The sequence below is a fragment of the Mus pahari genome, chromosome 14 (genome assembly GCF_900095145.1).
Source record: "Mus pahari chromosome 14, PAHARI_EIJ_v1.1, whole genome shotgun sequence".
Lineage (NCBI taxonomy): Eukaryota > Metazoa > Chordata > Mammalia > Rodentia > Muridae > Mus > Mus pahari.
In genome coordinates, this window is record NC_034603.1 from 77,281,982 (window position 1) to 77,304,697 (window position 22,716).

General features: G+C 40.9%; 1 protein-coding gene across 5 annotated transcripts in view; it reads right to left on the reverse strand.

Annotated features, from left to right (window-relative positions):
- Positions 1-4,899: 4,899 nt before the first annotated feature.
- The window catches only part of LOC110331078 (ATP-binding cassette sub-family A member 8-A), a 71,875-nt gene continuing 54,058 nt past the window's right edge, over positions 4,900-22,716 (reverse strand). For all 5 annotated transcript variants that reach the window (XM_029545982.1, XM_029545981.1, XM_029545980.1 and 2 more), the window contains 13 exons: positions 22,151-22,216; positions 21,153-21,244; positions 19,602-19,722; positions 17,113-17,230; positions 15,237-15,328; positions 10,816-10,976; positions 10,281-10,356; positions 10,094-10,188; positions 9,502-9,621; positions 9,128-9,268; positions 7,394-7,473; positions 6,115-6,170; positions 4,900-5,670 (listed from right to left, as the gene is read on the reverse strand). In XM_029545982.1, the coding sequence (XP_029401842.1) occupies positions 5,572-5,670; positions 6,115-6,170; positions 7,394-7,473; positions 9,128-9,268; positions 9,502-9,621; positions 10,094-10,188; positions 10,281-10,356; positions 10,816-10,976; positions 15,237-15,328; positions 17,113-17,230; positions 19,602-19,722; positions 21,153-21,244; positions 22,151-22,216 (1,317 nt within the window). In that variant the 3' untranslated portion in view covers positions 4,900-5,571. The remainder of the gene's footprint in view (positions 5,671-6,114; positions 6,171-7,393; positions 7,474-9,127; positions 9,269-9,501; positions 9,622-10,093; positions 10,189-10,280; positions 10,357-10,815; positions 10,977-15,236; positions 15,329-17,112; positions 17,231-19,601; positions 19,723-21,152; positions 21,245-22,150; positions 22,217-22,716) is intronic.

Here is a 22,716-nt window from a genome sequence, read left to right on the forward strand (position 1 = left end):
GAGGTAAGAAAGGACCATCAGTGATGATAATCCAACAGATAGACAGTGTAGTTTCAGCTTTGTCAGCATAAAATCGAATCCAGTAGTCCTTACCTTCCTAACGCTGTGACCCTGTAATACAGATCCTCATGTTGTGGTGGTCCTCAATCATAAAATTATTTTTGTTGCTATTTCATAATTATAATCTTGCTTCTGCTACAAATAGTAATATAAACATCTTTTGGAAATAGAGATTTGCCAAAGGGGTAACCACTCACAGGTTGAGAACCACTGATCTAAATAAACACTTTTTTATATACTTTTCAAAAAATGTGAACAGATTGTAGAAACAAAATGATTGAACAAGGTGAATTAGTTAAGGAAGGCTCAACAGAGCCAGGATACCAACTTTCACAACTAAGGATGAATCCTAATGTATACAAGCTACCTTCAGTGACATGAATATTTTCATCTAATTCAGTACCTTGATTATGGAGAGGGCATTTCTAATCCATTACTTCCTTACCTCTGAGTTACCATCCAAAGAGTGCCCTCTGATTTTTGTTGGAGAAATGAAAATACTCAGAGAACGAGTTGGCATCCAGATTGCAAGTCAGGGTCTGTATTAGCTTGGAATATACTCAAAAGACAAAGATTCTAGAAAAAGCCTACATAAAAAAATGGCTCTTCTCTTGGCCACAGAGGTTATGAGTTGTTCAAAATTTGTCTACCAGATGGATGGTAGACATATAGCCCCGAAAAGTAACAAAATTGACCACAGTCCTCAGGTTGGAGTGGGCTCCAATAATTCTCAATCAATGATTAAATTGTATTTACAATAGCTTTTCATATGTTCAGATAGGTTTCTTGCAAAGTAATCAAATGACAATATTATTTTATGTGGTCAACATACAATGATTATATCACCATTTAGGCAGAAATGAACATCCTGCTGTCCAGCGAAGAGCTTCTGTTTAGCTGTCTGTTTAGACAGTACTGAAATAAAATGGCTTGTCACCAAATGCTGACTTTCCATGACTATTTTTTGGTGTCTCTCGGGACAGCCTTTTGGATCAGTTCAGGGAATGGTGTCATCTGATCAGGGGGCTTCTCTCCAAACGTGATATCCATTCACTGATATCACTGTACGTGCTTTTCTTTGACTCTGTTTTCCTGTGTATAAATGATTTACAGGGATTGAGTAACTCTGCTTTGCTTCTTGTGTCCTTCTGCTAATGTTCCACAGACCCATGAACTTCAAATAGAAGTTGACTGGGTAGCTGTGACTTTGGATAGGATGTAGCAGATTGACTTAGATCATTGATTTCTCTGTGGTGTGCGTGTGTGTGTGTGTGTGTGTGTGTGTGTGTGTGTGTGTGTGCACGCGCGTGTGTGTTGTTCCTCAGGTACTTTGTTTCTTGAGACAGGATCTTTCACTACCCTGGAATTTCTCATAGGGGAATGGGATTATCAGCAACTCCCAGCAATCTGTCACCTTCTTACTACACTGAGATTACAAGTATACTTTAGTGTCCCTGACTTACTTACATGGATTCTGGGTGTCAATGTCCACAAGCTTGTATGTCACGCACTATCCTAACTGAGCTACCTTCCAGTTTTAGATGACTGTTTCTGTAACAGTTATATAAAAACCAGGCAAATATTACCAGAAACCATACAAGCAAATAAATAACAGAGTAAGCTCTTCACAGTACACAAAGGACTTAGTCAATGCAGGCCTCCCACTAGGCCAATGATAAGTACCAAATTGAAGACCAAATAGAATATGTCTTGGAAGAGCAAAGGTAACTGAGAGAATTTGGCACACAGTAAATACTTTTCGTGCAATGTTGACCCTCGGCTGCCACAAAAATTAATATGAAAATAAAGCAGCGAAAACAAACAAACAAAGAACAAAAGACAAAAAAAATTGTATACATGAAATGAAATACCAAAATAAGCAATTGTTTGGAAGGAAGGAAAGAATTGAGAAATGAGGGAAAAGTGACTATATGGGAAGTGAAAAATATACATGATAGATCTACTCAACCTCTTCTATAATTAGGTTTCTACATTGCTCTCCCAAATGCCCCCAATTCCAGCCATCTCTGCCAGGACTTTCTCCCTCTGTCATTCCTACCTCCTGCCTAATCCTTTCTGTTTCCACCCCCACCTGCCTCCAGTTCACCAGGAAAATCTATTCTATTTCCTTTTACTGGGGAGATCCACATGTCCTTACTTGAGCTTTCCTTGTTACTTAACCTCTCTAAGTTTGTGGACTATAGCATGATGTCTACTTCTCAGTGAGTACTTACCATGTGTGTCTGTCTGTGTCTGGGTTACCTCACTCAAGATGATGTTTTCTAGTTCTATCCAAACTGCCTGTAAATGTCATGATGTCATTATTTTAACGGCTGGATGATAGCCCATTGTGTCAATATACCACATGTCCTTTATCCATCTTTCATGGAGGGGCATCTAGGTTGTACCCAGTGTTTGGCTGTTACGAACAAAGCTACCATGAGTATGGTTGAGCAAATGTCCTTGTGGTAGGATGGGGCACGCTTTGAGTATATTCCTAAGAGTGGTATAGTTGGGTCCGAGGTAGATCAATTCTCCATTTTCTGAGGAACTGACATGCTGATTTCCATAGTGGCAGTACAAGTTTGCACTCCCACCAGCAATGGCGAAGTGGTCCCCTTATTCCACATCCTTGCCAGCATGAGCTGTCATTTGTGTTTTTTTATTTCAGCTATTCTGACAGATGTCAGATGGAATCTCAAAGTAGTTTTGATTTTCATTTTCCTGATGGCTAAGGATGTTGAACATCTCTTTAAGTCTATGCAACCATTAGAGGTTCCTCTATTAAGAATTCTGTGTAGATCTGTGCTCCATTTTTAAAATTGGATTACTTAGTTTGTTGATATCTAGTTTCTTGAGGTTTTTTATTTGAGGGGGGGATATTAGCTCTCTGTCAGATGTTGAAGTGATGAAAATCTTTTCTCATTCTGGAGGCTGCCATTTTTGTCAGATTGATGGTATCCTTCGCCTTACAAAAGCTTTTCAGTTTCATGGGGTTCCATTTATTAGTTGTTAATCTTAGTGCCTCTGCTGCTTGGTGTTCTGTTCAGGAAGTTGTTTCTTCTACCAATGCTATTCTCACTTTCTTTTCTATTGGAATCAGTGTTTCTAGTTTTATGTTGAGGTTTTTGATCCATTTAGACTTGAGTTTTATTCAGGATTATAGTAATTCTAGGAACTGAACAGTCTTGATAATCTTTAAGGGACTCTCAAACTTTCCCCTAGAACTTCACAAGGGACACGGTCAGAACACTGTCAAAGGAACGGCGCACGATACACAAAGCCTTAGGGAACTTTGAGAGAGGCTCCAGTAAAAAGAGCAGAGGGCATTTTACCCCAAGTGCATTTGTTCCATGGATTGTTCTTGAATGTGCTTTCCTGCCTCCTGTGACAAACATTTACATTCAGTTATAAGACATGTTTATTCTTGTTGGATGTGCCAGGCAATTGTGTTAAAACAGGTCTGTCCTGAAAAAGTTTTAGGAAAAGAATTCTCTGGAATATTTACTATGAGTGTACTGATGTCTATTTATATGCTTTTATTTTGTTTTGTTTGTTTGTTTGTTTTTGATCATGCCTTTCTGAATTCAAATAACCTTCCTTGAGTCATTGCTTTCTTTGTTTCATGCATGTATAACTGAAATGGAAATGAAGCTGCCTGTAGTATTAGCCTATAATTCACCCCATTCTTTCAGATCCTCAGATCCCAGGTCCAGCAGACAAGATCCACACAGGCTGGCTGAAAAGTCCACAGCAGACTCAATTATTTGTGTGGCTTTAGCATTGCCCTTCGTGTTCCCATAATAGCCTATAAAAATCAATGTATTGTCTAGCTCAAAGTTCTAAACTCCTCTCACAATTTCCCCCCAAAACAATTTGGTCTACTCTGTCACAACAATATCCGACAAACTTGATGCCAACACTGTGGTAAACACCACGACCAAGAGCAACATGGCGATGAAAGGATTTATTTCATCTTATAACTCTAAGGTCACACTCCATCACGGAGAGACATCAGGGCAGGGACTCTAAGCAGGAACCTGAAGGCAGAAAATAAAGCTGAAGCTATTGAAGAAAGCTGCTTGCTGGTTGGCTTCTCATATCTTGCTTAGCTTTTTTTTTTTTTTTTTTTTTACTAATACCGCCTAAGATCACCTTCCCAGGCATGGCCTGATCCAAGGTAGCTGGGCTTTCCCACCTTAATACTAATCAAGAAAATGTCATAGAGTTATATACAAGCTGATCTCATGAAATCGTTTTTCTCAATTAAGACTTCTTCTTCCTAGATATGTCTAGGTTTATGTAAGTGGACAAAAACCAACCAGAACAGGGTTTTATACAAAGCAATCAGTCACAAAAGCAAAGAGATAACCCTAGGGTGGAGAAAAAATATTCACCAGCTCTTCATTTTTTGTAAGATTAATATCTTCGATACATAAAGGACTAAAAGATACATCTAACCTTTAAGTAATCCAGTCTAACGGGTAAAGAATTGCATAGTCATTCCTCAAAGAAGAACCACGAGTGGCTAATAAATACATTTTAAAAATAAATTCTTGTCTCATGGGAGATGAAAACCTAAAAACCAAAGCTAGAATGACAATCTATTTCATCCTAGTTAGAATAGCTATTGTTAAACTTTTAAAAGCTGCTGATGAAAATTTAGAGAAAATGCAATGATAATACGGAACTAGTGAAATTGCATATTTATAATATATCCACTCTACAACTCGGGGTAGAATTCCTTCCCAAGCCAAAAGCATCTCTGTGGTAGCACCTGCTTCTTCCAATCTTGCATGTATGTAGAAAATAGGCGAGATAACATTAAAAAGAGTTGCATACACATTCATGTTTATTATGGTACTATTCACAATATACAAGATAAAGAATCAGTCTAGATACTCATCAACAAACGAAGGTCTAAAGAAACACATTATCTGTACACAATGATGTATCATTAACCTGTGACCAAAAGGGAATCCAGTCATCTGAAGGGACATACATGGAATTGGAGGGCACCATGTGGAACAAACTAAGCCAGACACGAATTCCCGAAGTATATGCTTTCTCTTACATGCAGAAATACACACCAAACCAAATATGGAAAGTAGAAGAACATAAAGGGCTATGAAGGGTGCTGAGGGAAAGATGCTAAGACAGGACAAAAAACGAGGATGGGTACTCTTTATGTACAGTAGATACATATACCGAAATGTCACAAATTCAGTTGTAACGAACAGTTAAACAAACAGTTAAACTCAGGAATGCGCACAATTAATGTGTTTTAAAATGATGATCCTACAAAGAAAAATTGTAGAGAGTGAGCTAGCTCAATGGCTTTTTCCCATGATCCTAATCCCATTCATAAGACCTGTAGACTCATGATGTAATCAACACCTTCTATCTTCTCCACGGTCAAATGGTTTACCCATCAACAATGGACATGTAACGTTAAAGACAAAATTGCTTTGACTAGAGAATAAAAACCAGCCATAGCTAGAAATTTCAGGGTTAAGCCTCTTCCTGTGGAAGGAGCTTCCACTTCACTGAGGGATCAAGTTCTTCTTCAAAACGGTCCAGCTCCTGCTCCTTAGAGAGCTCCAGGAAGACCTGACAGGGGAAGGGGGGAAGAAAGAGAGGGAGGGAGAGAGAGAGGAAGAGAGAGAGAGATCACAATGCTTCTTTTTTCATGTAACAACCAACTTTATTCAGAGCATCAGACAGTTTACGCTCTGATGGTTAAGATGAGTTCATGCACAAGAGCAAACTGCCCGTGGCAGACTTGCTGCACATGGCAAAAAACAAAACAAATAAAAACAAACAAAACACTGTTTTTCCATAGAGGCACATAAACAAATAACAAGTGCAGATTTAATGACTTTTCTGAAATAAACTCACTCCTGTCTGTCATACCTGGAAGGGACATGAAAACCCATTTCAAGAACAACGCCACGCTTTTTACGAAAGTGAAGTCACAAGACTCATCTTTTCTTGTCTGAATCCAAGGATCATGCATTCAATGTTTGTGAACAAAAGTCCCGGAAACTGACCCACCTGCTCCAGAGTGGACTGTGAGAGGCTGTACTCCTCCAGGTCAAAGCTCTGTTTAACTGTGTAGGAAAAAAACATATGTCACGACTCCTGTATGTTAAATCTTGTATGTTTACTAAGTCATCACAGGTCATGAATAGCAGCAAATTGCAGGGAACCATTAGATGAACTCACATGCAATTTTTTTCTGAGCACATTGCGCAACTGAAATATGTACAGCATCTGCTTCAATTTGGTAGGGAAAGAGCCAGCACTACATTTGCATGCGATGCAGTTTTTTTAAAGACCTGCATCATGCGGTACAACGATGCCTAGGAGACTCTCTTCCCTGAATAGGAACCATTGATGCAGTAGACTAGGTTGTGAGGGGAAGAGAGTTTGGAAAAGAGAGAAGAAAGGCACAGGGATAAAGTCAAAAGTTATCTAAAAGGTCACAACAGCATGGAAAGCTCTCTGTTTAACCAATTTAGACAGAAGGACACATTTCAAGTCATGACAAACGGTAGACAGGATTTTAGTGGAAAGATGCCGCCCCCAAACTCCCAAAGAATCATGAGAGTGATATTAATTTTAGAAGTGCTGTGAAGGATCACATGTCCAAGAAGGCTTAGGTGCTAAATTTAGGCAATGAGAAGAAGATGCATCAAGACAACTTTGGTTGCAGCCAGCAGAAACCAGAAGATATCTGTAGGACAGGTGATGGCTTGCTCTTCCATAGTAGGGCAGGTGACAGGCAAGAGAAGGTGACACTGAGCAATAAATACAAAAAGTTCTTGGGATCACTCAGACAAGCGGAGCATGAAAACCAGAAGACGGACAACACAAAGCTCTGCTCTGGGGTGAATACAGCGTGTTCTGAGTTACACTGAAGCCCATCAGTGGATATCAGATTATTCACACTTCTAGAGGAGTTTCTAGGTCATTATTGGCCCGAGCCAATAAAATACAATTTACTTAAAAAATATATACACTTTTAATATTATCTCTAAAGTGAAATTGATTTTAGATTTAAAATAAAAACCTTCAACATATGGTGAATTTTGTCTTATTTTTGTACTTTCCTATGGGCAAAGTAAAGAAAAAATTAAACAAAAATAAAAACAACAAACCTTACCATGCATATACCCAGTTTGCCTCTTCAGTTTTCTGCTTTTGTATTTCAAAAGGAACTCTGAATGCTCACAATTAGCCCGGAATGCGCCAATTCAGTTTCTCACCGCCGCGGGCTCTTTTAAGTTCTGGAAGTATTTGATCTGAGTCTGATCTCTAACTAGCCTCTTACCTGTCTCTAGTTTGAAGAAGGCCTGGGATAAAGGTTGCACATCTTCCCTGGGCAGTTTATAGACCATCAGAGAAGAGTACCTGGGAAGAAAGGAAGGCTGGGTTGGTCTCTAAGCATGTGGCTTAACATCTGACACCCACTACATTTCTTTTCATACACACAACTCTTTGATGTAATTGGTTCTCTGAGAGGGAGGCCACCGAAGCCAGCCAGTTGACAAGAAGGAAGAGAGGGAAAGATGGATGAGTTCAGTATCTCAGGCTCCTTGGAAGGATCCAGTCTCGACTGGGAGCACAGGCTCCTTTTACCACACCACAGCTTCCTAGAATTCCCAAACTGGGTAGGAATCTACTTATTCAGTGCAGAGTCCACATTTAGGCACCTTCTCCCCAACTCTCAATGCTATTATCACCAAAGGGGACCCTGAAAGTCCTCAGGAAGTGAAACCAACATGCTCTTCAGAAGATCCCAGAGTTCATCAATTGCTGACCAGGCACTTATTTAACTACCTATTGTCGACATGGATCAGAAAAGATTGATTTCACTTCAAAGGATTTATTTTCTTTCATTTACAGAGCGTTCTATTTCGCCAGTAGTGTTTACTGATTATGTTTATGTGATCTAGTTTATACAGAATTAGGGCTCTTACAAACAGAATAAAAATAAGAGTTATGCTCTTTCATCAGTCAACTCCATCGTTATTATCTTACTTGTGTCCATATGAAGCTTCTATTAGTAAAGACAGTGATGAAATACAATTAGTGTATTCCTATAAGTACTGGGTCTTTTCCCAAGCAATTCATTCAGCAGATAGTCTATGACAAATTTGCTCTTTAGGTGTTTGGTTGATCCAATATATCTGGAGCAGGGGTAGGAATTACAAAGGCACATGACAAATGTGGGAAAGGTACCTGTGATCATGCTTAGACCACCACTGCATTGCCACACCCAAGTCAGAGTCTCCTCCCTGTTAAGTAAGGACATGGCAACTCCAAGTCTTACTCAGGAATGCTCATTTGCTTAAAAACAGTTCTTACTTTTATAGATCAGGGTGACAATTGGATAACCCAAGACCTAGAAAGAATCTGCCACATAGTTGGGCCACACCCATGTGACTTCAGATTTACAACCAGCCCTCTGTTCTCTAGTAGACTTCAAGCAGTCCCCACAGTTCAGTGACCTCTTTGAGGTTTTCTTGCAGTGTAAACATGACCCACAATGTCTACCAAGCCAAATAAATCCCAGGGGAAAGTGGGTGTGCTTTGCTAGGTCAAAAACAAGAACTGTGGGCTTGGAGGATGACTCAGCCAGGATAGCATCTACCATGTGAGCATGAGGAAGGACTTAAGTTTATAACTCAGAACTCACAGAAAATGGATGTGGCAAAGTGTGTCTGTAATCCCGGTACTGGCTGGGAGTAGGAAAGAGCTTGAGCAGAAACAGGCTTATCCCTAGAGCTTGCTGGCCAGCCAGTGTAGCAAAATGCTTAGCTCAGGCTCAGGGAAAGACACTGTGACACTGTCTCAAACGATAAGATAGAGGATAATAATGGAAGGCAAGGGACATTGACTTGTGGCTTATAGCATTCGTGTGTGTGTGTGTGTGTGTGTGTGTGTAAAGTTATGTGTTTATGCGTACTCATGTTGGCAGACATATGTACTCATGTGGGCAGACAGACAGACAGACAGACCAACAGAAAAACATACACAAGCGCAACCCCGAAAATGTGCTTACCTTTCCTGCCGAGCAGCCTGGGGAAACAGCCTCATGATCTCCGTGTTCAGGGGCTCCACCTGCGAGGGGGTCTTCACCTTCATCTCCAGGAGATATTCTTTGCCAAATTTGCTCTTCAGATGTTGGATGGATCCAATACATCTGGGTCAGAAATGGGAATAGCAAAGCAGAAGACAAATTGGGGGGGGGGGGGAGAAGGTGCCTGTGAGCACGCGCAGATCGCCACTCAGTCACCCAACTCGGTCTCTTTCACTGTTAAGTAGGGAAGTGGCAACTCCAACTCTTACCCATGAACGCTGATTTGCTTTAAAAGCAAATTTGTTTCATGTGATCCTCACAGAGTGGACAGGTGTGGGATGAAAACAGGCACCCACCTTAGCCTCCCGGACACCATGATGGCCACGCGGTCACACACAGCCTCAGCCTCCGCCATGTAATGGGTGGTCAACAGGGCGCCCCGCTCCGTGTTTGCAAAGGTGGCCTGGATAGCCTGCCTATAGTGTCAAGAGAAGAACTGTGATGAACAGAAGTCCTCCGACTCTTCTGGGCAAAGGAGAGAGGAGATGTCATGTGGCCGAGATGAGAAATAACCAATTAAGATGGACAAGTAAGACCAAGTAAGATGGACACACAGAGGAAGAGGATGGTCAAGTCGGTTGCTAGAGAAACACTGGTGACATGGCAGAGGCTGTCATGAGAAAGCACTTAGAGGAAGGATGCTTGAGAACAAACATTCTGAGTATTAAGGGACTATTTATGAGACCGAACAAAAGGATTCAATTCTTCCTAAGCTTAATTTTCCTTCATGAACTTGATTGTAAACCATCAGGAAACATTTGTATGTTTTCTCCCAAAATAATAGTTTTTAGGGATATGGATGGTGTTGGCCACATTTATTTTTGTTTGTCTAACAGTACTGACACAATTCATGAACTCCCCACCACCCTGACGGCGGCAGTTCCTCACCACATCTGCTGCTGCCCCTCAGGGTCCATCCCGGTGGACGGCTCATCCAGAAGTACCACGGAAGGGTTCCCTAGAATGCTCAGCACGAAGCACAGCTGTAACAAGAGGGACAGCCCATGCGGCATCACCTCAAGTGTGCCTCCCTGAGGTATGCTTGAAGCCCTTTCCCTGAGCCCTGCCTATATACCTTTCTCTTTACTCCCTCTGACAGCGTCTTCACAGGAGACTTCAGCTGATCCTGCAGCTTGAGCGCGTCCGCCAACCTGAAGAGAGACAATGGAACACCACCATTCCCTCCACGGTGAAGAGAGATGATGGGAGGGTGGGGCAATGAGCCTGACCAAGATGGAGGCGTGGGCACCAGGAAGGTAGTTCAAGAATTGCATTGAAACATTCAGCAGGGTCAGGCTGACAAAGGTTGTGTTCCCCGCGACCAAGAGAGAGGCATTTACCTATTTAAATTTAAATTTAATTTAAATTTAAATTGTTGGTACAGTGTTCAAATACTTCTGCAATTTAGTTAATATTTAAAGTACACTCAATCACTTACTATTGAATACTGACCATTTCCCCTCCATCTTTAAATGGAAGTCAATAAAACTTTGGAAGTTTTCTCTACCCCACCTGGTCAAGCAATAGGAAGCCCCACTCCACGTTTCCTGTGAATGAACCTTTCCCCCATCACGAGGGTACAGAAGCGAACAGGTGTACCCCCCTTGTACCTTTCGATGGCCATGTTAGCATCACTTTTTCTCATCCCCTTTATGGCTGCAAATATCTCCAGGTGTTCCCTCACTGTCAGGTTGAGCCACAGAGCGTTTTCCTGAGGACAGTACCCCAGGAACCCTGGGGTGTCCCCTGTGCTGTTTCCCTTCAGCAGCACCTGTGGAGAGAAGGTCACTGTCAGGGCTCAAACTCGGTACTGTTCCCCAAAGTACTTCTGTGGCAGACTTCAGTGATCATCTCAGAAAGGCAGACGGATTCATCCAGAGAACGAATTCGTGGACACAAGTGTGTGCAAAGGTGCCACATTACCTTAAATTAAAGGATGATCCACAGGAAAATGTTAATAAAAACCATGGCAAGGGGCTGGAGAAATGGCTAAAGTGCTTGCCACATAAGCACAAGGACCTGAATTCAATCCCAGCATCCACATTACAGTTACAGCAGTGTAATACCAATAACCCCAAAGCTGGGTAACAGTGACAGAAAGATCCCCAGGACTAGATAACCAGCCATTCGATGCAAATGAGTAAACCTTGATTCACAGGAAGACAATCTCAGATAAAAAAGAGGATGACTGAAGACATCCAACATGCTCACACATGCACACATATGAATATGTTCATACAAATAAAAGGTATGATATCACTTCACATCAGTAGAGAGGCAACTATCAAAAAGGAGGAAGTTGAAATGAGGAGGAGGGGGAGAAGATGGAACAGTTGTCCTTAGTTGGTACAAGTGCAAATTAGTATAGTCAATTATGAAAAAACTGCACGATGTCCCCCGCGGGGGTGGGGGAGCAGGACATGGAGCAGGACATGGCTGAGGTATGACCTGGAGCTGTGGAGGGATGGGGAGGACATGGCTGAGGTAAGACTGGAGCTGTGAGGGATGGGGAGGACATGGCTGAGGTAGGACTGGAGCTGTGGGGGGTGGGGAGGACATAGCTGAGGTAGGACTGGAAATCTCATTTCCTGGCATGTTTTCAAAGGGATTGAAAGCTCCTTTTCTTTTCTTCTTTGCTTTCTTTATCAATCAAAATGCTGTTTTCAGTCCTGTGTTCCTATTTGCAGTAGAGAATATGAAGTCAACCAAATGTCCATTACAGGATTAATGGGTTTTCAAATGTGGTGATACAGACACAATGTGATATTATTCAGCCTTTAAGATGTGAAGGTTTCCTTTTGTCTGTGATAACATGGATGGACTGAGGAAATACGAGATGCCTTGCTTTCTTTTGCTGTGATAAAATTCCGACCAAAGGCAACTTGAGGAGGAAAGGGATTAATTGGGCCTCCACTTCTAGATCATAGTCCATTCTTGACAGAATTCAAAGCAGGAACTCAGTACAGGAACGCAAAAGCAGGAACCGAAACAGAAACCATGGAGGGATGCTGCTTACTGGCTTGGGTTTCCCTTGCTTGCTCAATTACATTTCTAATATAGCCCAGACCCATCTGCCCAAATGTGGTACTTCCCATGGTGGTCTGAGCCTTTCCACATCAGTTAGCAATCAAGAAGATGCCCCACAGATGTGCCCTTAGTGCAGTCTGATGGTGTCAACTCCTTGGTTGAGAGTCCCTCTTCTTCAGTATGTCTAGGTCCATATCAGGTTGACTAACCAGGACAATGTGGGATGTGAAATAAAGTGGGCACAGAAGACAGACACTGCCTGACTTCATTAATACGCACATGCACCATTTAAATAAGTTAAACTTGAAGCAATAGCTCAGCTCTTAAAGGGGAGACTCACGGGCTCAGCCCTTAAGTGGGAGGCTCACAACCAAAGGTATAAACAAAAAGAATGATGAGCAGTAGAGATTGGAAAAGGATGAGAGGGGTTGATCCAAATCAGCAGTTCCGTTTAGACAGGCAGAGTGAGCTCTAGCATTTACTGCACAGAATAATGGTTGTGAAGAGCATGCACAAAAGTGACATCATTAAATCATTCCATATTGGAAGCATATCCAAAGATCCACATTGTACCTCATGAAGATATCCAATTGTAAGGCCATTTGGAAGCTGTTAAAAGATCAATTAATATTTTAGACTTAGTGTGTATGTTTGATTGTCTGAGAGTGTGTGAGTGTGGGAACATGCATGCCACAGTGGGTGTGGAGATAAAAGCAGCACCGGAAGTGTCAGTCATGATCCTCTACCTCACAGGAGACAAGCCCTTTGCTAACTGAGCTATCTCCTCAGACCCTACTTTGGTTTTAGAGACAGGCCTCTCATTGGTCTGGAACTCGCCAAGTAGGCAAGGCAGGCTGGCCAACAAGTTCCGGGGATGTGCCAGGTTTTCTCCCTAGCTAATCATATTTGTAAAAGAAAAAGAAAAATGAACTATGCCAGACATTTTGCATCTTAACATTATGGCTGAGGTCTCAAAACATTTTTACATTATAATAAAATACCTTACTATATAATAAATTATAATGATAATTTGCATTATAATAAAATTACTATAATTGTCTAACATGGCAATTTTATTTTTTATATAGTCCAGCCTTAATAATTATTATGATAATTGTTATGAGAAAACTTTTTCTCAAAGTTGTACTTTTTAAAAATATGACAAAAATAAACTATTCATGGTCAGAATCTAGACTTTTGGGACAATACCAGCTAAATTGTATTGAACTGGGTTTCCTTTTTACCTCATTCAGATCATTATCCTGCTGAAATGCCACGTCAGTAGAGGAGAAGAAGGTATTAGCTGTGGACAGGGCTAGGAGAAACACATTTGTAGCAGATTAAAGACCAGGAGTGAAGGCCTGTAGAAGGATGAAGTTTGATGTATCCTTGGCCAAACTCAGAAGACAGAAGTAGCACTGCATAGAGTGAAGAAGGGCCCAGGGACAGAGACTGAGAACAGATATAAAAGGCAACTCTTGAAGCCACCTGCAAGATAAGCCAGAGCTGGCATGCCAGTCCCAGAGCAGGCAAGCCATTGAAGTAGTTAAAACTAGGTAGTGAGTGGCGAGGAATGGCATCTGTAGCTAGAGTTGAGTAGTCCTGCTAAGGTAGGCTGTGCCGGGGACATTGCAGAGATCTGCTCCTGACTCTCTGCTCCACTCTGGCTTCAGAGAGACTGTGCACGTGAGTTTCTCCTCCCTATAATGTGGGATGTTTGACAGTTATATCCTTGCCTCTCTTCTCCCTCTCTAGTTTGATTACCAACAATCTCTTCTGGCATAGTCACACAGACCTCTGCCCTTCCCCTAGCCACTTTCTAAAGCAGTTCTGCTCTGTAAATGGGGGAAAGGGGAATGACCTGCCTCTCTTCCCTGGGATCACCTCTCGTGGCTAAGTCTGAATCTTGTTTGCCTGGCCATTTTGCTTCTCAGACAAATGACAGGCTGGCGAGCAATTCACCTTTACACACATGCTTCTCCACCCTCTGCTACCTTAAGAAGCACCTTATTGGATTTGTACAAAAAAGGTTTTCATATGACTGTAAGATTTATGAGTTACAAATGGTACTTTGGGAAGATGAGCAGTAGCAGGCTGAAATTAATTATGAAGGCCATTTAAAATTATAATTAGTGGATTATGTGGTCCAATAAACAGAATCTGTCAAGGTTTTTTTATAATAATTAGTATTCCGAAGATGAATAACATTCCTTCTTAATACACTCATGGGAAAAGGATAGTTTCAAAGCATTCCCAGATGCCTAAGCATTTATGTTTACAGTCAAAGATCAGAGCTTTTTCTCAATTGTGGTCAAAGAAGGTTCTTTCTGCAACGGGATGATATTCATAAGTCGTATAGACACTAAGTGATTCTTAAGTGCTCATAACTAAATTGAATAGCTTTGTTGCTCTTCCCAAGGCTTGGGGAACACTGGAACATAAGAAGCAAGAAGAATATAAAAGGCATAGGATGGGGTGGAGAGCTGTGAACTCCTGAATATGACATGTGCTTCTCATTCATGAATTCACAGCAGCTGCAGTTACTTACCCACGACCTGCCAACATTTCATCCTGGTGGAGAAGCCCAGGAGGCCTGGTGATTACTGTTCGTTAATAGCAGCTAAGGAGCTAGCATCATTTTCCTCAGTGATGTAATTACTGATAAGTTGGTCATGCCCACGCTTATGCAAGCAACCCTAATGAAGTTTTAATGGGTCATAAAGAGACATGAAGTGGGAGGGAAGGTTTTGGAGAACAAAGAGGATCTTAATGTGAGACAGAGGGAGAAGAGAAAAGCTAAAGGGTGCTGAATATAATAAAATTAATTCCATATACATAAAATTATCAAAACATTTAAAAGCACCCTAATCAAAAGGTTAGTGTCTGTGTCACTTAAAATGAGACTTCATAATTCAGTATATATTTTTAAAACTTTGAAGAATAAACGTTTTTCAAGTTGTCATCTGGGTATCATTGGAGAAAATATGATCTCTCATATACCTACCTGTCCGGCACTTGGCTTGGTTTCTCCAGTTATCATCTTAATGGATGTACTTTTACCAGCTCCATTGTGTCCCAGTAATCCTACAACCTCACCTGAGAAAAAGAAGACACCTTAGTAACGGTAGTGACTGTTATTGGTTTCTCTGTGTGATAGGTGCTTTACAATGGCCCTTAAATATGATTTTATATTTTAATTGTTATGTTAGGTGAAGGGACATGAGTAAAATAGGCATAAAACTAGACAGGGCAATACATGGCTCAGCAATGAGAGGGTGTATTGTTCTTGTGGAGAACCTAAACTTGGTTTTTAGTATCCATAGCAGGCCTCTCACAACCTTTTAGACTCCACCTCCTGGGGACCTGGTGCTCAATCTAGATCTGGAAGCATCTGCTTTTCACAAGCGCACATACCCACATACAGTATATGCGTAATTAAAAACAAAATAAATCTTGAAAAGGATCATGCTCAGGTGTAATAAAATACTACATATTACAAACCCTTAGTAGACATCCTAATTCATGAAGAAACTTAAAAACATGGCTCTAGTATAAAGAAAAGGAATGTGTGTCCACTCTTATCACCCTTACTCCACATAGTACTAAAAATTTCAACCACAGTGATTATGTAAGAAATAAAAAAAAAATCTATGGACAAGAAAGTCGACAAGTGGATCATCCTTGTTAGCCAATAAGATGATTCTATATGTAGAAAATCTTTTTAAAGTCCACAGAAAGATGCAAGGGGCAAGATAGGAAACCAGCATACAAAACAGGTAGCTTCTTTTACATGTATTTTATTTTATTTTATTTTATTTTATTTTATTTATTTGTAGGAGTATTTTGTATGCATTTATGCCTGTGTATCACATGAGTCCTAGGTGCCAGCAGAGGTCAGAAGAGGGTATCAGATCCCTCAGAACTGGAGTTACTGATGGTGATGAGCTACCATGTGGGTACTGGTAACCAAATGCAGGTTCTCTGCAGGAGCAATTGCTCTTAACCACTAAACAATCTCTCCAGCACCAGATGGCACTGATATGCATCAATACGAACACACTGAGAGAGAAACTCATTCACAACAAGTATACAAAATAAGATATATAGCAATAAATATAACTAAGTGGATGAAAAAAATTTTATAATGAAAATTACAGAATAGTGGAGAAAAAAACAAAAGAGGCTGAGAAATGAAACAAACAAACAAACAAGCAAACAAACAAACAAAAGATGAAGTGAAAGCCAAGGAGTGACTACTTGATACTGGAAAGATGGTGGACAAAGTGGGAGCAGGGAGTGGAGGGCGTGGCTGGATATGATCAGTATACCACATTTGCATGCATGGATCTCAGGGTGAATCCCATTAACCTGTACAATTAATATATATTTATTAAAGAAAACTATATGATGGTGTGAGGAGGGGTAATAGCTATGACAACACTGAAAAGGGACAGAAAATTTTGAGTTTCAGCCACTTGTCCAGGGCAACAGGATGAGGAAAGACTAAGTCGTGTTGTGTCAGACGGAGAGAGTCCGAAGTTGGCAAGGCTCTGCTTACCCTGTGGTCAAGATATCAGGTTGGAATAGCAGAATGTAGGTCAGTTCCCTGGTAAACAGTATTGATCATTAGGAGAGCAACAGCACTGACTGAATAGGAAGGCTGTATTTTAAGTGGTTCAATGACAAAGCATGTTTGTGGTTTTCACACCAGTGTGATTATGCCCCTACTCAAAGGGAAAATTATTTCTGTCCAGAAAGAAACGGTCAACAACCACTCTGATGTGAAAAGAAGAGAGACAACATAGCTTCCGAGGATGACAACTAAAGGACAGGGATGCTAAAGTTTGGAGGATGTTCCTGAGCCAGAACCCGTGTCCAACCTTTTCGAACGCAAAAAGAGATGTTTCTTGTGGCGATCTTCTTCTTGCTCTTAAGGACAAAGCATTTCTTCTTTCCCTTGTACTCCTTGCGAAGGCAGCTGGCGATGATGGCTGGCTTCTGCAAACACGTCATGCCGGGGAATGAGCAGTATAAGCGTAAGTCTACGTGTAGATCCCCCAAACCACCATGGCCTGTTGGCCTTGGTGCTTCTAGTTATTCTTAGTTAATTCACCTAAAATCTATATAATCTCATTGGTGTCCAATAAATAGATATTCTGAATTCCCAGAATTTTCTTGGCACTAACATGGGAACACAGCAAGATATAATTTTCTTATGCTTTAGTAATATTTTAAAAGACACATCTGCAACTGTAAATTTTACCCAGAATTCTTTAATTTTGGTTTTAATAATGTTTCAAAATAGTATGATTTTATTATTGTCTTACATTTAAGGATGACTTGTTAGCCTTCATAGAGTCTCAATTTCACAACTCACTAGCTTTCTTTATTCCATTGAAGGAAAAATAATTCGACTCAAAAAATACATTAAAACAGAGACAAATATAATTAGTCCTGCCATCTACCACTTGACTAAGTTCTAATCATTTACCTTATTGTGCTATATACTGTGCTATCTCCTGCCAAACGTTCTGAATATTATATTGCAGGTGGTGTGCATTTGTATAAGTTTGGGAACAATCAGAAAGATTGTCAAGAGAGTAGAACTCTCAACCCTCCAGTTGGGCTAGGTCTTTCACTTGGCCAAGGGCATACTAGCCCTGGGAGGTTGGGCTCATCTTAAGCCAAGCTAAAGAGATAGGTGTAACAATTAGTTCTTTAATGAGATGCTGTACTCCATGGACACACCCCAGAATCCTTACCCCCACTACAGGAGCTTTCAGGTTGCAGCCCTGTGAGAGTCCTAAACCTGCCGTATTTTATGAATGGTTCAGGAAAGTGGAACCTCTCTGCTTCTTCCTTCTGACCCTTTTCTAAAAACAAGTTCCTTAATATTTTGGGCTTTCCTCCTAACACTTTGGGTTTCCTTGTTCTTTCTCTAAGGCCTCCCTCTCTGCAATATGGCTGCTCATCTACAGTGTGTCTTATCTCCATGGAAGCTTAAAATGGCTTCCCTCCACTCTCTTCTGTGCACCTGCTGTGGTTTTGCAGTTTGCCTGTCATGAGGATTTTCTTTTAAAATGTAATAAAAAAAAATGTCCTTAAGTTCCCATTTGAGCCCAGCCTTAAATTATTTTAGCAATGAGTCTAAGAACTCCAAAATGGCCTTCCAATTTCCACTGTACCCCAATCATTCATAATGTAATGATAACAAGGGAACCCAGTAATTAAATATACTCAGTAGTATTTGAAAGGCCCCCAAAAGGGCTACAGCTTCTAATGCAAGAAATAAAAAACCCACTGGGACATCCTGTGGAAGTGTTTAATTATAGAACACTGTAGTGGCTATTCCTGGTTGTCAACTTGACTATATCTGGAATGAACTACAATCCAGAATTGGAAGGCTCACCAGCGATCCTAATCTGGAGGCTGGGAGATAGAAGTTTCTGACCTGGATCTTGGTATGGAGATCTTGAGGCATAGTGACTATGGATTCCAGAAGATTAAAGGCACACACCTTTAATCTGGGCTACACCTTCTGCTGGAGACTATATAAGGACATTGGAAGAAGGAAGCCCCCCCTCCATCCTTCACCTGCTTGCCGTGTGGGACTGAGCAACTGCTGGACCCTTGGACTTCCATTCATAGCTGCTGCTGACCATTGTTGGGAGTTGGACTGCAGACTTTAAGTCATCAATAAATTCCTTTACTATATAAAGACTGCCCATAAGTTCTGTGATTCTAGAGAACCCTGACTAATACAAACACTAAATACAGAAACTTGCACGCTATCTGAGGAACCCAGAAAGCTTGGGAAACCTGCATTCTCCAGTGTTTGCTGCATGCAAGGACAGCCAAAGTTGTCACTGAGTTCACTACTTCCAACAATAGAAGTTTTAGCTGCCAATTTGATGTCTGGCCCCATATTTCACATATACCACTGTACTGTCACCTTTTAACCTGACAAACAAGACAGCTCTTATGAACTGGCTTACAATTATCTATTATCAAAGTTCATGGAGCTGGCTTGACCAAATCTAAGCATGAATGAAATTGTCAGGTGGAATATTTTAGCACCTCACATTTTCAAGCAAGACCGAGTGCAGTAAGATTTTTTATAAAAACCAAGAATACAAATGTACTGAACAGTACATGAGCATGAGAATGAGAACAAGTCAATGACTGATCAATGATTGCTTCATCATTGGCCAATCAATGACTGCTTTATTATCATATACTCAGGAAAGTTGCTCATTTCTTTTAAGCATACATATGAAGCAGTTGGAGGTGTTTTCCATTTTAAAGTGGAACTCTGAATACACCCCTTAACTGCAGACAGGCTAAGACACTTCTGCTGTGTCAAGCCTACCTCCTGGAAGTCGGCAGAAGTCAAAGCATTTGCGGTCCACACTCTTTCCTGACTCACATCTTCATCTTCCCCTTCTGGGTCTTCTGGATTGTTAAATACACGCTCGCTTCTTGAAGAAATTCTAGAGACAAAGACATCCGTTACTAACTATCATCGAGGTCTATAGCTTGGGGTCCAGTTCTGTCCTCTATTTTTTTTTAAAGTGGAACAGACCGGATGAACAATAAGTCTTTATAATATCCATCTTTTGTCAGCATATCCATTTCCCTCTCACCCCCAAAATTAATGGTTACAGAGTCACCAAGTAAAGCAGTCAGAAAAAAATGATATCACATCTTATGGAATAAGTACTCTGGGAATAAAATAAAATTACAAATTAAGGACATTGTCAAAAAAATTTTTAGAGTGATGGATCAGAGTGTTCAGGGTCAGTTCTAGCTATGTGAATAGGGACAGCCCCTTCTTTGGGATGTGTCAGAGAAACCCTTGTGTCTCCCTTCCAGCTCACACATTTATGACAAGATAATTAATTTGAGTTCTCTTCCCTCCCTTCCCTCCCTCCCCTCCCCTCCCCTCCCTCCCTCCCTCCCTTCTTCATTCTGGTCACACAGGATGTGTCAAATCTTGATTCTTCTATCCAACTTTCTAAAGCAAAGACAGCACTAGTATGAGAGTTGGCTGGCCAGCCATTCTCATTTCGCTAGAACAGATGGGTTTTGAGACCAGAGATTCACAGTGGCAAAACTGGAAAGTCCCAGTCAAGCAGAGATGCTTTTTCTGAGGTTCTGTTTGTTTTTACATTTATTTATTTGTTTCTTTGTTTGGTGTGCTTCAGAGGGAGAAAGAACGACTTTGAAGAGTTTTTTTTCTCTCCTTCCACGATGTAGGACATGGGGGTTGAACTCAGGTCATCAGTATTGGTGGCAGGTACCTTTATCCATTCAGTCACTCCACTCTTGCATACAAGTGGTGATTTCCAAAAGTAGGATCCAAAAATTAATGAAGAGTCAGAGGAACTAACATGACTCGGGTTGTGTTCTTGAGCCTTGCCTGAATACAGAGAACTTACTTTCAAGCTCCATGGATATTTAATGTCATTTCCTTTCCATTACAGGTTAATTAAAAATGCCCAGAACACATGGAACAGGTTTCTCACTCTATCAGCAAGGGTTAATGTTTCTGTCATAACCCTCCCACCTTTTAACTCTGTGGTGCTTTCCGGGTAGACTGTGTCCCCGCAGCTCTTTAAGGCACAATGCAATTGTCACTGAGACTAAGCTTACTGCATGTGGTGGTTCTTGGCCCTCCCTTGCACACAGGGGCAGATGAAGCCCTAGATTTCTTGTGTTTCTGGTGTTTTGGACCTGTTTTGACCATGGTTACTACAGTTATCTTTAAGACCCAGAATTCATATTCTGGTAATCATATTTATAATTTCCATAATTGTCTCTTCATCATAACCTCATGGACAGGGTGTCCATGAGAGTTTGTATGTTGCCTTTATACAAAATTGTTCAATAAAGAATGCAAAACCACGTGATTTCTCCAAACCTAAAGACAGGATCCATTCTCATTGTTTTCATTCCGAACTTCCTTTCCATACATCGGAGAATAACTATGAAGATGGCAAAATGAAGAAGAGGCTAGGGGGAAGAGAGATGTTCTTAGTTACAAATACCAAATGCCAATGTCAGAAGTAAATGGCAAACAGCCTTCTACAGATGTGTACAGGACAGAATGGTTAAAATTGCAAGAGCTAGCCGGGCGTGGTGGCACTCGCCTTTAATTCCAGCACTTGGGAGGCAGAGGCAGGCGGATTTCCAGGACAGACAGGGCTATACAGAGAAACCCTGTCTCAAAAAAAAAAATTGCAAGAGCTAGCCATTCATCTGCTTACAAACAAGTCAAAATGAATTACAGTTCTTCGTACAGAAACAGTGCAAGTGTTTACACTCTCCTACATTATATTATGCTCTGAACATCATCCATACTTTAGGATACACCTTTGTTTGGTGTGAGTATATGGATGCATGTGGGGAGTGGGGCAGAGGAGGAAATTAGATGTCTTTCTTAATCACCCATCAGCTTATTAATGGAGTCTGCATCTTTCACTTGATCTTGTTTGTCTGCCAGTCCAGCTAGCCAGCTAGCCTAGGGGACATCCATCTCTAATTCAGAGATACCACGCCCATCCAGCATTTAAGTGAATACTGGACCCTAGTCCTATCTCTTGCATAGAAGCAATTTACCCACTAAGTCATATCCCCAACTCTCTACTATGTCTTTAGAATTGGAAGGTACAATTTATGTTGTCACTGGATATTTGTTTTTAAAAAATGGCACTATACCTAGAAACATCTTAATTTTCAAACTAGGTCTGGGGGTGTTGATCAGTGACAGAACATTTGTGTAACAAATGTACAAGTCCTGGGTTTGATCTCCAGAACTGTTTTTTTTTCCCACCCAAAATATGATCAAGAAAGCACCCTGCATCATGTATGTAAGGATGTCTCTGTGTGCAGTAGTATGTGAACAAGAAGGATACTTACAGCTAGGAAAAACATATAGGAATACTCCCTCTCTGATTCAAAAAGTATTTCAGAAAATTCACGATTCTGCAAAGAAAGAGCAAATTAGACATGAAGTTTTATAATCAATAAATTTTATGCAACTGTGATCGGGCCATTAATCAACTCTACTAGTGTAGTCTTTCCCCAGATTTTTCCTTGGGCACAAAGGAAGTACCAACTGTTAAATTTATTAGTGTCAATGTTTTTTTTTTTTTTCTCTCTACTGCTTACTACCCATGTCCCCAGGAAACAGCAGCAAATGCTAAATTTTCACTTGTAGGTAAGTGTGGCTATGGTATATCAGGCAAAATCTTCCTGATTCAACTAAGAATTTTCTACAGGTTTTGTGGCTTGGTTGGTTTCCCTCCATTGGAAGTTTTTTCTGGTTACAAGAGAGGGCCATTTCACGTTCAATATTCCCCACTGTTAGGAGTCTTAGCTAGGGTTAACCTCATAGATTCCTGGGGTTTTCCACTGCTTTAAGTTTAAGTTTCTAGCTAGTTCACAGATTCCAGATCTCTCTCTCTCCTCCTCCTCCTCCTCCT